Raw genomic sequence first — 16,991 nt, 5'->3', positions numbered from 1 at the left:
AAAGAAAGCACTGTAACCTGATTACACAGTGGATTTTTGCAGCAGCCTCTTGGTTTTTCCTCTTCTTATGGAGAGGGTTTTCCACCTAAATGGTCATGTTCTCTGAGTTGGTTGCACAGTAGTTGGGGTTTATGTGATTTTGCCTCCCAAGTGTAATCCATTAACCTATATGAGTCTACAACTTTTAGCCATACCCAATCCCGAATCAAATTGGGTTGAGTTTGGGCATAATTTTTGAACCCAATTAAAATGCAGGTCTATTTAAGACTCAACCTGTTTAGACCCAATCAGGTTTGTACCCAAATCCATTTACAAATGCGAGTCTATGATTTTTAGCTGTACCGATACCTGGAATTGGAATTAGACACAAACCAACTTGAGTTGAGTTCGAGGCTAATTTTTAGACCTGATTCGAAAACGGGTCTGACAAGACCCAGCTTGAACCTGAACCAAACCCGACTCGTTTACACCCCAGAGAGAGAGAGAGAGAGAGAGAGAGAGAGAGAGAGAGAGAGAGAGATCCCTTTCTCCCTCTCTTTACGTTGAAAAAAAAGTGAATTGTGTTGACTAGGCACCTAGTGTTAGGCATGCTTTTGAGTTTTGACCAGAGTTACCAGAAGCTTCTTAGGTAGGTGGGAAGCTCGCTTCGTAAGCACGATACTCCTCGCTTCCAAAACTTCATGGGAATCTCGATTCCCCCACGCTTCTTCTATGCTTCCCACAATCATGGTCTATGCTTTTTATATGCTTTTCGCACGTTTCCTTTCATGTTTTTCATGTATTTTCTCTTACTTCCCATGTACTTTCTCTAAATTGGTAACCATCATTGTTAGATTTTAAAAAAAATGAGCTCTTTTATTGAAAAATCATGAAATATAAGAATGATCAATTTTTATTTTAGTTTTTCTTTGTTTCTTGTTTGATTCCTATTCAGTTACCGTATTGCTTCATTTTTTATTCATATTTCGCTTTCAAATTGATATTTCGCTTCCCGCTTCCTATAAATTTTAAAATGCCTCGCTTCTCGCTTTCGCTTCTCGTATCGTTTCCCGCTTCCGCTTCCCAGTTTGGCAACTTTGGTTTTGACTACTAAGTGCAGCTGGTTGCAGTAAGATTTGGCTTGCCGTATCTTGCCTTAGTATGCAAGTTCCCAACCAGGTTGAGGGGAAATCATTTGAACTAGACCATATCTTCTATATTTCAATTGTGCTTGTCTTTACTATCTAATAAAGCTATTTGTAAGCAACTTATACCTGGTATATGCATGTATCACATTGGCTTTTTTTTTAACTATTTGATTGCACAAAAAAAGAACCTTGTAAGGTTGAGGATTCACATTACATTGGGAAATAGTGCATAGTTTCCCAGTCTCAAAATCCTCCAAGTTACTCTCTCTCGACAATGATGTGCCTTCCAACAAGGTATTATCCAAGTTTTCCCTAGAAAATGGAAATTAATGGAATGCCATGTTTTGGTTGAATCTTAGTTAAACCGCTGAAGTGGACAATATCGAAGCTCTCACATCTACTACAATTTTCTTTATCACATTCCAGATGTTAAGTTGTAACCTATGTCAGACGGACTCGGCTAGGGAGGTGACACACCTGAGTCGACATGCCCTGACACGGGTGCAGCTTCAGACACGGCCTGGACTCGTTCAACGTCGAGTCAGACTCGGTCAATGAGTCAAGGCCGTGTCCGTCCTTGTTTTGGACTCAGTCAATGTTGATTGAGTAAAAAAATATCCATTTTTAGGAAAAAAAATGACCTTTTTGTATATATTTTTTAAAAAATATATATAGCATGAGTCTCAAACATAAGCCTCAGAAAAAAAAATTCGGGTGGCGCTGCCCCCTGGACCATAGACCCCCCTTTCTGTAGGGGCAAAAGTACAATTTGCAAAGTTTGTAAAAACACTCATGCTGGTGCCAAACTTTAGAGGACAATATCCACATATATGCACACACTGGATATATTATTATATATATATATATATTTTAAAAAATATCTATATATATATATAGCCGAGTCCTCGTGTCCAAAATTTTTAAAATTGTGCCGCACCCGTGTTGCACCTGCACCCATGTGACATAGGTTGTAACATATATGTATGTATGATCATATATATATATATGTATATACATTCTATTGTAATATGCAATACCATTAGGGGTATTTTAGTCTTTTCACTGATATGTATAGGTTGTGCCCTCTAGGGACACATGTCTTTGTACATTTATTTATTTTCTTTATTATTCTGCTTTGTAAATTATCTTTTTGTAATGGGCATTTTTGTCATTGCCCAAACATAGTAGTTGGGAGCTCCCAACGGCTCTCTTGAGCTACTCTTGTGTATAAATAGGGGTGCTTCCCCTTAGTTAGGTAATGCTTTCTCAAGCACCCACTCTCTCAATAATATTCTTTATTTTTTACTTGTGTTTCAGCCCATAAGTGGCTTATTTGTGAATGCTCCTGTATTGATCCGTAAGTGGTCATTGTGTTCTTGTAAGCGCATAAGAGGCATCTACTTATATTTTTCCTCTTTCATTACACCAAATACATCCTACATTACACATGAAACTTTGAAAAATTAGATACATACATATAAATAGATACAAGGATTACGGATTATCAACACTTATTTTATAGTCAGAAGGACAGAGAAAAGTTATGGAAATAGAGGAAAAGAGGTGACACAACAAAGAAAAAGAGAAGGAAAGTTGCTAATTTTGTAACGCCCCAAAAATCTAGGACTTGTAACTTTTAGGAGTTTTAAATAGTAATTCAGCAAAAAATAGTATTTTTGAAACAAGTCAACGGACCTTGGGCGCATTACTTGCGAAACCTTTATGCAAACTTATAGAAATGTCCTTAGGAGCGAAACGTTAGGGAAATAGTCTAATCTTGATACCATCACGTCATCATGCCATCACAAAGTATTGTGAATACAACTAACATATGCATCAGATTCATGTATGATACGTATTCCAGCAAGAAATGTGAGCAAATTTAACATATGCATCAAATTCATACATGATACACAATTCAACCAGTAATACGACAAATCTAGCATAAGCAATTAATTAATACAAGGTATGATCAGTTAATTAATACAGGAGGCTCAATCAACAAGTTAACGTGAACAAATCTAGATTCGATAAGTAATATGAACTAATCTAGATTCAACAAGTAATGTGAACATATTAACTTTGTTTCGATATTAGCTGGCTTGCGGGTACGCACAAGGCACGACATGTAGAAACAACTGAGACTAATTCGGGGGTTTATTATGCCGTGTATTTTAGATACCCCGGGTAGCTAGATGAGTTCGCTTCTAAGGGGACGACCAGTGACTGACGGAGAATTCCCCAAAGGCATTTGTAGCAAATGATGCATCCAACTTTTGTAGAAGTCTATGAGATCTACCACGTAGGATAATTTTTTATAGTCCCATCCCCTAACTCCGATGAACGGGGACATCGAGTCATTTGTCCGAGGGGTAGTTGTTAACAATCTGTCTATCAGAGTTTTGTACCAATCCATCCTCTCCCTTGATGAAAACAACATGTCAAATGGGTGTGTCAGGTGTTATTTAACTGAAGACGCATTGTATAGGTTCTGGTCTTTCAACCCACTCGAGCATCTTGCCTGTGAAAGCGAAACATCAATAATGTGCCATTGCACATTCAAGGTAACCAGATACCAGTGTTTTAAAACTCGCCGAGTCAACTCTGTGACTCGGCTGACTCGGCTCGGCTTGGCCCTCCAGCGAGTCAACCCGACAAGCTTAACTCGGGCTGCAAAAACTCGGTCGCTGACTCGGCCAGACTCGGCTTGACTCGGCCTGACTCGGGCGAGTTCTGGGATGTTTGAACTTTGATTTTTTGGGTATTTCACACACACATATTCACTTTTGTACCGAATAATACATCTTTCCCATGGACTGTCAGGAAAGATCTTTTTGAATAAATAATTGTTATAGTATATAAATCAAACAACAAAGCATTCTAGTCTATAAACCCAATTAACAAAGAATTCTATGCATCTAAAAGCAGGGATTTCTTTCAAGACACATGGAGATTGGAGAGTTAGGACCTAAGGATTCCTTATTTGAATATCACATATTACTTTACATACATGATGATACAACTTCATAAAAACTCTGCCTCTATAACTAACATTGCCCCATCACCACCCTTTCGTGGACCACTAGAGGTCCAAGGCAACTTCTAGTTTTCCATTTTATGTTCTTGTAAATGATACTTTATCTTATACAGTGATACTTTTCCCCAGTCTGTAGCATTTGGTGCAGCTTCTGGGCCATTTTACCAACATCATCTGTCTCTGTTTCTGCCCTTTGTCTAATTGGAATCTTTTTTATTTAAGAGCTGGGCATCATGAATCTAAGGCCTGCAACAATTTCACTTTTCCTAACCTCTAATCTTAGGCATTGGAAATTTTATTCTATCTTCTTTCGGGCTGCTAATAGCAGTTTGAATTCTTTCAAGGTGATGCATGGTGCAAAAAATCTGTCCAAATCCATTGTGTGTTCTTTGTTTGTCCAAAATAATGAATCTCTTAACTCGACCTGCCATTCTCTGTATATTGCATGATCCAAGTGACTGCAATCCATAATCACACAGGATACCAGTGCCATTGGGATCATGTAGTTTCCAACGGCTATGAAGGTGTTGGCGTGATGAATCACTCTTGCACTGAATAATACATCTTTCCCATGGACTGACAATTTATATATTGTTTTTCTTTTAAAATCAAAAGTTAACAAAACCCGGTCTGAGTCACCGAGTTGACCCGCCGAGTCACGAGTCAATAAAGAACGAGTCGAGTTCCGAGTCACGTGTTTTAAAACCTTGCCAGATACCTCTCAACCTACTCACCGTAGTACGCAATGTACCTGTCTAAAAGTACAACCATGATGAGAGGAGTATGAGTTTCTCAAAAAAGAAACCCCAGCTTTAATGTATTATGAAATAAATGATATAATTATTTTAATTTATATTTAACATGTTCTGGTCTTCCGACCCACTCGAGTATCTTGCCTGTGAAGGTGAAACATCAACCACGTGCCATTGCATGTTCGAGTTTACCACAGACCTCCCATCCTACTCACCGTAGTATGCAACGTACCTATCTAAAAGTACAACCATAATGAGAGGGGTATGAGTTTCTCAAAAAGAAACCCCAGGTTTAATGTGTTGTGAAATAAATGATGCAATCATTTTAATTTATATTTAACATGCTTTGGTCTTTCGACCCACTTGAGCATCTTGTCTGTGAAGGTGAAATATCAACAACGTGCCAATGCACGTTCGAGGTAACCACATACCTCTCATCCTACTCAGCGTAGTACGCAACGTACTTGTCTAAAAGTAAAACCACTACGAGAGAGGTATGAGTTTCTCAAAAAGAAACTCCAGCTTTAATGTATTGTGGAAGAAACAATATAATCAGTTTAATTTACATTTAACATGCTCTAGTCCTTTAGACCAACATGAGCATCTTGTGAAGGCGAAACATTACTATGCAATTGATTTCCATAAAGTACCATTCACATACTTCGAGGTTACACGAACCTCTCATCCAATCATCATAGTATAAACATGTCGTGCCTGTCTAAAAGCACGATTACTATGAAAGGGATATTGGTTTCTCAGAAGAAACCCCAACTCTATATAACAAATATTTAGTTTGACTTACATGCTCTGATCCCACAACCTCTCATCCAATCATCGTAGTATTAACACGCCATACCTATCTAAAAGTACGACTATGATGAGAGGGGTATTGGTTTCTCAAAAGAAACCCCAATTCCATTGTTTTGTAAAAGAAGTGATGCAACAAATATTTAGTTTTTGTCAAGATCAAGGCTTTTAAACCCCTTGAGCAACATTATGCAAATTGCACGATACGAGATTGCCACATATCTCATCCAATTTATCGCATTATCAGCATGTTGTGCATATCTTGCGATATTGTTTACAATACAGGTTTCTCAACAGAAACCATGCCCTAACTCATGCCCATGCCACTAATCGGGGTTATCCGAGTTGTATCGGAATCTCAAACCGCAAAAGTAAAACACTTCTCTCAAATGCGTCGACTTGGGAAGAACTTAGTTGTTTCTTCGCAACCTATAGGCTCTCAAACTTTACTTTGCAAAACTGTATATTTGGAAAGCTGGATTTACAAAAAAAAAATCCTTTTCATAAGAATTTTAGCGCCCACGAGCAAACCCGCATCTTTTGAAAAAGAGCATAAATAGAATACGTTGTAACCAAATATCTTATTTTGACATGATTTATCCTTCAAACCGTGGGTACATCATTGCGCAACTTGCACGAAATGAGATCGCCATGAATCTCTTATTTGTCTATCGCAGAATTCGTATGTTGTGCATATCTCGCGATACTAGTTTTTTATAAACGGGGTAAGGGTTTCTTAACAGAAATACACCCAAACACATGCTCGTGCCCCTAATCGGGGTTATTCGAGTCGTATCGGATATGCAAACCAACAACAACAACTACGCCTTCATCCCAAAACAATTGGGGTCGACGATATGAACCAAAAAAGAAAATCATTCTGGGTCTTCCACATGAATCCTTCTCCTCCAATCATTTCTATCCAATGCCATGTCCTCGGTGAGGTTCAAAGCATTCATATCCTTTCCTATCATCTCCATCGGATATGCAAACCGAAGTAGTAAAAACACTTCTCCTAAATACGTCGATTTGGGAGACTTGGTTGCAATCTCGTAATAGGAAGGACTTTTAAATTCTGCTTTGCAAAACTACGCATTTGAAAAATAGGTTCTCACTAGGAATCCCTTTTTTGGAGAACTTAAGTGCATAAGTGCGACTCACATCTTTTAAAACAACGAGCGAAACGGGATATGATCAAGGTTGCACTTATGTAAGTGCAAGTCAGCAAAAATGCGAGCTCCAGCACAATACAGTGCGACTACAAGATGTAAGCAATCCTCAATTTGCGAAACTGCTCATTGAGCGCAAAAATGCGTAAACAATGCACGAAGTATGAAATCGTACCTTGGCTAAATAAATGCGTAAGCAGATAAATGTATAAAGCAAATAGCCTGTGCACTAAAGCGCGGCGACAAAGTAAATGACAGAAAGCAGTAATTGCAAAAGCAGTAGCTTGCACACTAAAGCATGGCGGCAAAGAAAATGATGGAAAACAGTAAATGCAAAAGCAGTAGCTTGTGCACTAAAGCGCGGCGGCAAAGTAAATGACATAAAGGAAATGACAAGGATCACAAAATTGGGTCATTGAGTTAAAATGTATATATATATATATATTTTATCTATTTTCGTTTAAATGTTAAGTGCTTAATTTAGTTCGTTCATTGTCCTTTGCGCAACTTTCCCCAACCTTTGTGAGTCGCGGCGCTGCGTACGTCTCTGAGTGTATGTAACGTATGTCTCAGGCCGCGGGGCACGAGCAGGCTCCGTTGCGCAAGCTGCGAAGAATGAAATGATGAGTATTAAAAAATAAAAAGGAAATTGTCGACCCGCGTTAGGGGTTGACCCAAGGACACAAGAAGGTGGGGAGCGACTTGGCTTTCAAGCCAGGCCTGGCCCTACCCCGAAGGCAGCCGAGGGGGAACGAGGGTGGGCTCGGCTGGCAGGCCGAGCCCGACCTTGGCTTGAGCATCTACAACCAAGGGGTGGGCTCAGCTGTCCTGCCGAGCCCGTCCCGACTCACAAAAAAGAAAAACAAGAGGCGAGGGGGTGTGGGCTCGATTGTCAGGTCGAGTCCGACCCCAACTCGCAACAGGTGAGGGACGAGGGGCGGTTTGACAAAGGAAGAGGAGGGAGGCAGGGGTTTTGCCCTTGCCTGCCAGGAGAGGCAAAGAGAAAAGAAAGAGGGGCCCGACTCCTCCTCTGCGTACAGTGGGAGCCGGGAGGGGCTCAGCCCCTCACCTGCAACAAAGAAGACACAGGGAGGAGGCTCAACCCCTCGATTGCAAAAGAAGGGAACAAAGAGGCAGAGGCAGGGGTTTTGCCCTTGCCTGCCGGAAAAGAAAAGGAGATGAAGAAGAAGACAAGGATGAAGAAGAAGAAGACAACAGAGGGAAGGAGGGAGTCAGGGGTGTACCTTGAAGTCACCGGCACACGCAGCGGGTCCCTGGCTCCTGTGAGGGTTCCGTCGACAAAGGGAGGGAGAGAAAGGTAGAGAGGGGAGAGTGGGGTTGCAGAGGGCTTTGGCATGGCTCGCCGGTGTAGGGATTTTTTGGTGGGGAGGGCCAGCGAGAGGGGAGAGAGATTGGCGGGAGGGGTTCTCCATTTTCGTAAAAGGGAGACCCCTCCCCTGCGTTCTTGTAACAACCCCAACTCATACCCATGAAAAAGTGACAATTTTTTTTAAACAAGTGCAGAAACAATCCCAGAAACCCAGAGCCTTACAGTTAAAAAACAACCACTACTATAAGGGATGTTATACTCATCTTTCAGACCAAACCAAACTTTATTTATTTAAATGCATAGAGTCTGTGACATAAGCAAATAAAATATAAATAAAGCAAAAAGAAGAGCCACATTGTTTAAAAGAATCTGCCAAGCAGTCGTGTAGTCCTCTCGTGGCTCTCCGCAAAAAAAAGTCGCCCTACTAGGCATCTGAGACTGCGAAAAATATAAAAGTGGAGTGCCAAAATCCAAAGAATTCTGCGTATGAATCCCTCTAATGAAACAAACGAGTAAAAAGAACATAAATAAGATTCATGCAATTTTGAAAAAAATAATTATGACAAATTCATATTTCAATTAATCATTTATGCAATGGAGAACAATTATTAAACATGAGGAAACGTTTAATAAATAACAAAGATCACAATTTAAACAATACAAACATTTAACATGTATTAGGAAACAACATCATGCATTCACCAATATATAACAACTAAGAGAACAAGTAAATATGCATGATCTAATGCATAGCAGAAATATGCATGATTTGAGTGCAATGCATGAATAAATTATCTTTTATCAGAGTTTTCTTTTCATATGCATGTCTCTATTAAATGCACACAATTTAAGTTCCTCTTTTTAATTACTGATGCCCGCGGATACTCTAAACAGGTAAAAATTCTTGAGGTCAAGTAGGGTTCCCAAGATAACTTAGCCCACAAGTTGTATTTTATTATTCGATTTCAAACTTAGCCCTCAACCGATATCAAGAATCAACACCATCCATTGAAACATTGGAAATCAATAACCAATGTCAGGACACTATAAAAATCAACAACCATAATGTCACTTTCTTGGTATACCAAAAGAACAGTTGTGTCTACACACCACCCCCAAGCAAAGCGACAGACTTTTCCTTAAACCGTGGTCAAGAAAAGAACCTCAATATCGGGTTTATGGGCAACAAACAATACACACGGAGTTTTATTATCCTCACGGTTTTCCCAAAACCGCAATATCCAAGATTCTCACTCTCTAGAAGGGACATCAAGGAAACGTAGATTACACTGTCCTTTAATTTCTTTTATTTTGTTATTAATTCAATTCTTTTAATTTGCAATTGAACATGCAAAATTAATAACACAAGCTCGCAAATTAACATGTGAAGCTCTTCACGGGACCACAACCCGTGACAACATAAAGCAACAACAACAACAACAACAACAACAACAACTACGCCTTCATCCCAAAACAATTGGGGTCAGCGATATGAACCAAAAAAGAAATTCATTTTGGGTCTTCCACATGAATCCTTTTCCTCCAATCATTTCTATCCAACGCCATGTCCTCGGTGAGGTTCAAAGCATTCATATCCTTTCCTATCATCTCCATCCAAGTCTTCCTAGGCCTACCCCGACCTCTTTTAACTAATATATTTTCCCATTTCTCCAACCTTCTAACTGGAGCATCATTAGGCCTTCGCCGAATATGTCCAAACCACCGTAAACGATTCTCTCGCATCTTATTTTCAATGGGTGCAACACCTACCTTCTTACGTATCTCTTCGTTCCGAATCTTATCTTTTATTGTATTTCCACACATCCATCTAAGCATCCGCATCTCAGCTACACTCATTTTTTGAATATGATGTCTCTTGGCAGCCCAACATTCCGTACCATATAGTAAAGCGGGTCTAATAGTCGTCCTATAAAACTTTCCCTTCAACCGCAATGGCATTCTACGATCGCACAGCACTCCAGTAGCACTTTTCCATTTCATCCACCCAACCTTTATCCTATGATTTACATCTCCATCAATTTCTCCATACTTTTGAATGATGGATCCCAAATATTTGAAATAATCATTCACCAGTATATCTTGCTCACCAAGCTTCACTACACTTCCATCACTACTTCGTTGCTTACTAAACCGACATTCCATATATTCAGTCTTACTCTTACTCAACTTAAAACCTCTAGCTTCCAATGTCTGTCTCCATAATTCTAACTTAGCATTAACCCCAGCTCTAGACTCATCAATCAAAACAATATCATCAGCAAACAACATACACCACTGTACATTTTCTTGAATTGATCTCGTAAGCTCATCCATCACTATCGCAAATAGGAAAGGGCTTAAAGCAGATCCTTGATGTAACCCAACCGTTATCGGAAAATTGGTTGTCACCCCTCCACAAGTGCGGACATTGGTTACTACTCCTTCATACATATCTTTAATTATACTAATGTACTTGAGAGAAACACCTTTCTTCATCATTGTCCACCAGAGAACGTCCCTAGGTACTCTATCGTATGCCTTCTCTAAATCAATAAAAACCATATGCAAATCTTTGTTCCTCTCTCTATATCTTTCAATAAGTTGTCTAAGAAGATGTATAGCTTCCATAGTTGATCTTCCAGGCATAAAACCAAATTGATTCTTCGATATCATGACAACCTTCCTCAACCTAGACTCAATCACCCTCTCCCAAAGTTTCATAGTATGACTCATGAGTTTTATACCACGATAGTTTGTGCAATCTTGTATATCACCCTTATTCTTATATAAAGGCACCAAAGTACTCTTCCTCCACTCATTAGGCATCTTATTTGTTCGCCAAATCAAGTTAAAAAGATTTGTCAACCATTCTAAACCTTTCTCTCCCAAGCATTTCCAAGCCTCGATAGGTATACCATCTGGGCCAACTGCCCTTCTTGATTTCATAAAGCAGTGCAATAAAAACAATAATATCACATTTGATTTTTTGCAATGCATAAAACAACTAAAACAAAGAGCAACACATGCTCGAGGCTCACACAACCCGGGATGATCTTTTTAGATTATCGATGCATTCATATGCAAAAATCATAAATATCATGCCACTGTGCATTCATTTCATATGCTTTTCAATGCACATTCATATATGCAAATTTCAGAGATATGCATGAAACAATAATATACATATGCATGTGCTTGAGTTCACAACTTCATATTAATTGCGTACTTTCATTTAATTCACATGTTTACGTCCAATGCATGATTTCATTTAATACATTGCTTTCATTAATGAATCCTTTCAATTAAAACATGTGAACACTCCTGCAATATTTACATGCAACAACGTATAAGTTTCATGTATGCTCATGCATAAAAAAACAACCTTATATTAACACTTTAACTCAGCATAGAATATCCAGTTTAAGCATGTGAACAATTACGCGATTACTTACATGCAAAACACATCAATTTCAAGAATGCATATGAATATAAGAATGATTGTGTACTAACGCTTTGATTAAGCATGATATACTAACGTGCAATCATGTGAACATTCATTAGTTTACATGCATAAAACTGCATCTATCATCTTAAGCAAATCTGGAAACGTATTTACCACCATGAAACAAATATAATTTTTTGAAGCCAAGTGAAAGTCCCATTCTTTTCATGCACAAAAACCCAATTTAATGCAAATACAAATATGGAAATGTATAACTGAGGTAGTATGTTTTTTTTTGTTTTAATACATGTGACCCAGTCGACTGGGTCTAGCAAACAGCCAAACCCCCCCAGCCGGATGGGGGCTGACTGCCCCATGGCCCAGCCGACTATGGGCCGGCTGAGGCCCAGCACAAGAAAGAATATATACTTTTTTTTTTGTATGCCTGCCCAGCCGAGTCCACTCAGCTGGGCCCGATGGCTTGGCAGGCCTGGCAGTTCTGTCAATGCCTGCCAGATCTGCCAGTGCTGCCCAACATAACGTCAACTATATATAAAAAAAACCTTTGCTTGACTGGACATTGAAATCGAAGTTGTAGTAAGCATAGGAAGACAGATTCATATTCAGAACTATGCAACTAATTCTCATATAAGCATGAATAACTATGATTTCAAGTTAAAATCAACTATACATGTATAATATGAGAGCATATCCCAGATTGTATATGTGGAATCAAACATTTTATTTAGATATGCACAGATTCGTGTATAAATAAGTATGCGTATGCATATTATCCTTTTGGTAAGCAGTTACACAAATACACGGGTATGCATAATCTCTTTTATGCAATACACAGCGAACCATCACGCTTTATTTTACCATAAACTGTGCACCTAAGCATCCTCCTTTTATTTTAGTCTATTTTATTTACCAAAACAAAAAAATTGTTTTGAAGGCTTTGAGTACACTAAATCTGGGCCAGATTTGCACGTGCCTTGAGCATGGCAAATCTGTCCCGATTTAGGGATCCACGGCAACACATAAACCAACATAAATACTTATAAGCGTATTTTCCCCAAATCAAACCCCGGAAAGAGATAACACAACACCCATATTAGAGTAAATATTCAGATTTACTCTTTCCCCATGGTTATTCACTAAAATTTTGCATGAAAATCTCATCCATGCTCTTGTTCTCATTCGAAACAAGAGAAGAAACCTGTACCTTTACCGTAGATCAAAAAAGAACAAGAGCGGATGGTGAAAATGTTGGATGATAGAGGAAGAAAGCCCTCTTCTTCCTCCTCCTCTCTTTTTCTCTCTTTCTCTCTCTCTTTTCTGAACTCTCCTTTCTATGGACTCCTCTCTCTCTCTCTCTCTTGGGTTTTCCGAAAATTTTGGACTCTCAAGGTTACTTTTCAAAAATTTATTTCAAATGGATTCTAAGTTTCTCAAACCTTCTTAGATCCTCTAGGAGTGTTTAAGGGCTCTACCAAGAGTCCTAAATAAATATCAAAGTAAATTTTCGGAATTAAATTAATTAATTAATTAATATTAAATAATAAATAAATTTTAGAAGCTTCCAAAAATTACGAAATTAACTTGGGAGGCTTCTTAACATTAATTAACTCCAATTTAAAGGTTTCTAATGAATTAAAGTTGAAAAAATCTTTGGGCATGGATTTAGATATGGATCCGGATCCAAGATCTAAATCCTTCTCAAAAATCCAAATGGGTCTTGTGCTGGATCAAATCCAGATTAATATGGGTCTTGGATAGAGTCCAAATCCATATTAATATGGATCAAATCCATCAGATTCGGTCCAATCCAAATCTGGATCCGAACCGACAAACTGTTCAATTTTTAAAAAAATACGATTTTCGGGCCAACCGTAGTCCAAATCATGGAAAATAAGATATTGTTACGCTCAAAATTTTGAGACGCATTCAACGATATATAACACGAATTTTGCTTCCAAAATCTGCCTGAAAATAACCCGAATTTTGCTCGAATTTAAAGGTAAAAAATAAAACTTTTTCTCACATTTTGATTGGCTCGTTTAGGCCTTGACAATGAGACCTGGGCCAAGCCCATATTCCAAAGCATCGGCCAAAAATCGAGAATTAAACGATTTTTCTTCTATACTTGGCCAAAATTTTGCAAAATCTTAAATTTAACTTAGTGTGAAAATACGTGATAAGTGTGAAAATACGTGATATTACAGTTCTTATAAAGAACATGGGGGGTGGTTAGGGCTGACCCGGGTCTGGATCCGGATCCAACTCGGGTTCGATAAATTTGTTTTTTTATGTAAAGTCATGGGTTTTACAAATTTTGAGGAGAGGGATTGAGCAATGTCCTTCTCATGACAGAAATTGATATACATGAGACTGATATGAAAAAAGTGCATGATAAAACCCAAGAAAATGAGAAAATGTATAATAAAAAAGTAAAGACATGTAATTTGTAAAATTGTTGAAGTTAAATGGAAAAGTGCTTGATTCTTTTCGAAAATGAGATTCAACTGGCTATCTGGTTCTGAGGTAATCACAGTTCACCATATAGTCAATAATTGAGAAAAACAAAAGTAGTTTATAAAATATCAGATGCTTCTTTATATGTGAAGCTTCTATACACCACATGGAGTGTCTAACACTTGAGATGCTATGTCAATAGTGTTGGACACCTTGAAGTTCAAAATAGTTGTGTTCAAGCCATGTCAAGAAGTGTCAATGTGAGACATGGCAGGACACAGTCACATTGAACCTCTAGGACTGTTCAGTAACACAACTTTTATAGAATACATATGTTAATAAAAGAATGGCATCTACAGTTGAGGAATTCTCTTAAAGATGGGACAATGGATCTATCACCAAATTGCACGACGTTAGTGATGAATGTATCTCCCCTGTGAATTATGTGCATGTCATTTTTTTTCTAAGATGTAGATCAAACCTATATAGGAGTAGCAGACACAATTTGCCTGAATCAAATACCTTGTAAGCTTAAGAAGAAAATTGGTTTGGATTTAGTTTGGAATTTATGTCTTGCTTTTCTTATTTCAGTTAGTTCTTTAAGATGGTCTCATTGATTCGTGACTTTCCTGTAATGTGTTAAGGATGTGAACATCTGCTACTCTTGTTAGATGTTTATATTATGATTCAGTATCCTTATGGATCTATATGTTTCTCCTCAGTGATTGGATTTTCATATGCACATTTGCTTGAACTTTTGAACAGCTGCCATCCCAAATCATTACATATGAGCATGAGGGAAATTGGAGCAAGGCCCTTGAGAGTTATGACTTACTTATAAGAACTGCACAAATGAAGCAACATGATAGCTCCCCAGTGATTAAGATGCAAGACCGCTCTTGGAGGTATCATCCATCGGTGGTATATCAAGTTGAAAAGGGAACAGGGTGCTTGGAAACCTACAAGGGGCTGATGAGGACATTGCAGCAAACTGGTTGCACCCATGTACTCAACCTTTATTGTCAAGGATTGACTACCTTGAACGATTGTTTTTTACAAGATGAAGAATTCACTGAATTGCAGGTTCTATTATAGGACATTCTGATTGATGACATGCATGATTGATTTCTCTGTCATATGAATTTTTAACATACTTTTTAGTGCTTTTTTTACATTCTATTTCCCATTGTGGGTTCAATCAGAATTTTAGTATTGTTATAATCCTTTTCTTCTGCAGTATGAAGCATCTTGGAGAGCTGGAAACTGGGACTTTGCTTTGCTTTCCTCCGAAGGCAGTTCGTTACATTCTGAACAGTTGTTTGTTAGAAACAATCATTTCAACAGAAACTTGCACAGGTAATGTGTCATGCAGCTATGGGATTGAGAATCCAAACATCGAAAAGTGATGATTTCAGTAACTACTGTCAGCATGCATAAGTTTGATTATTAATTTTGTGTCATTGGTGAATTGCCTTTAATAATTATGCCTTTCTGAGTGGTGCTTCATGGATCATCCTTTGGAAGGAGTTCCATTTGTAGCAAGATACATGTTGCTTATTGATCAATCTACGGATATGCTTGTGATCTGACACTTTTGTCAAAATCAACTAGCAGTTTTTCTATTTTTGCCTAATGTGTTCGATTTTTTTATGTTTCTTATATATCACCTCATTTGTTATTTTTTTATCATTTTATGTGTGCATTCTCTCTCTCTCTCTATATATATATATATAATGGAAAAGTGGTAGCTGCCTACCACTTTTCTGCCCTACCGCCTGCCTATCGTGAGTGAATGGCCATTTTCGGGTTGTTTTTCGCAAATCTGACCTTGCAGATGCATTTGGCATGGTCGATTTGCTAGGAAACGACACTTGGATCATGTTTTTTTCAATAAAAACATGAATTCTTAAGCCTCGAGTATTTATGAAACTTTTAGACTGTTGATTTTTAAATCTTATAAAAACCAACCTGTGTGGTGGACTCAGAAAATCAAAAAGTCAATTCCTACAAAATCAAGCATGTTGAACACATTTGTATAGTCAGATTTAAGGAAAACAAGGAAAAGTCCCAGTAGGCTAGCGGTAGGCCAAAAGTGCTAGGCAGCTACCACCTACTCATATATATATATATATATATATATATATATATATATATATATATATATATATATATATATATAAACAGAGGGATGACTTGTTATGTAATGCGCCCAAGGTCCGTTGACTTGTTATTTTAAATACCATTTTCCGCTGAACTGCTATTTTAAACTCTGAAAAATGATTGATTACAAAGCTTTCAAAATTTTCCTAAAAAGTTACAAGTTTGGGATTTTTGGGGTGTTACACGCATCGCCACATCTGCACCCGTATCCGCACCTGCACCTATGTGACATAGGTTCTCTTTAATTTGTGCTGGGTGGGGCCATGAAAGTCCACTTAGGTGGAGCGCCAACCTCTTGCTCATTTATTATCTTGACCTCAATCAGTCTGATATTTTGAATAGCGCCTCATACTGATCTGGGCTTCTGAGCTTTTTGTGCTCATCATTTCCAGCACTTCTTGTCAAAGCTATAGGCATCTCACTTGACTATTATGTATTCATGCTTCGGTCTGAGCTTACAGTCAGCAACTTTTGTCTTTCAAGGGTGTTTTAGTAATTTGTACCTGATCAACCTATATGCTTTGTATCTATTGTATAATTGTTTTATTTCTGTTGCAAATGGAATGGGTTATAATTTTGATGTAATTTTATCATTTTGTTATATCTTTATAGTACCTATTAGGGTTTTGTATATGCTAAAAAATATGCAAGTTGCCCCTTGCGAGGATGATTGCAACACAGTTTCATCATTT

The 16,991-nt window shown here is 38.1% G+C and overlaps 1 protein-coding gene across 8 annotated transcripts in view; it reads left to right on the top strand.

The window, feature by feature from the left end:
• Positions 1-16,991, top strand: part of ATM (Serine/Threonine-kinase ATM-like protein) — a 308,602-nt gene that overhangs the window by 157,559 nt on the left and 134,052 nt on the right. For all 8 annotated transcript variants that reach the window (XM_089999875.1, XM_089999874.1, XM_089999877.1 and 5 more), the window contains 2 exons: positions 14,905-15,222; positions 15,377-15,495. In XM_089999875.1, coding sequence (XP_089856001.1) covers positions 14,905-15,222; positions 15,377-15,495 — 437 coding nt within the window. The remainder of the gene's footprint in view (positions 1-14,904; positions 15,223-15,376; positions 15,496-16,991) is intronic.

This window comes from Nuphar pumila, chromosome 3 (assembly GCF_984573655.1).
Source record: "Nuphar pumila chromosome 3, dmNupPumi1.hap1.1, whole genome shotgun sequence".
NCBI lineage: Eukaryota > Viridiplantae > Streptophyta > Magnoliopsida > Nymphaeales > Nymphaeaceae > Nuphar > Nuphar pumila.
The sequence above is the reverse complement of the archived record's forward strand: the minus strand, read 5'-3'. Positions and strand labels throughout refer to the sequence as shown.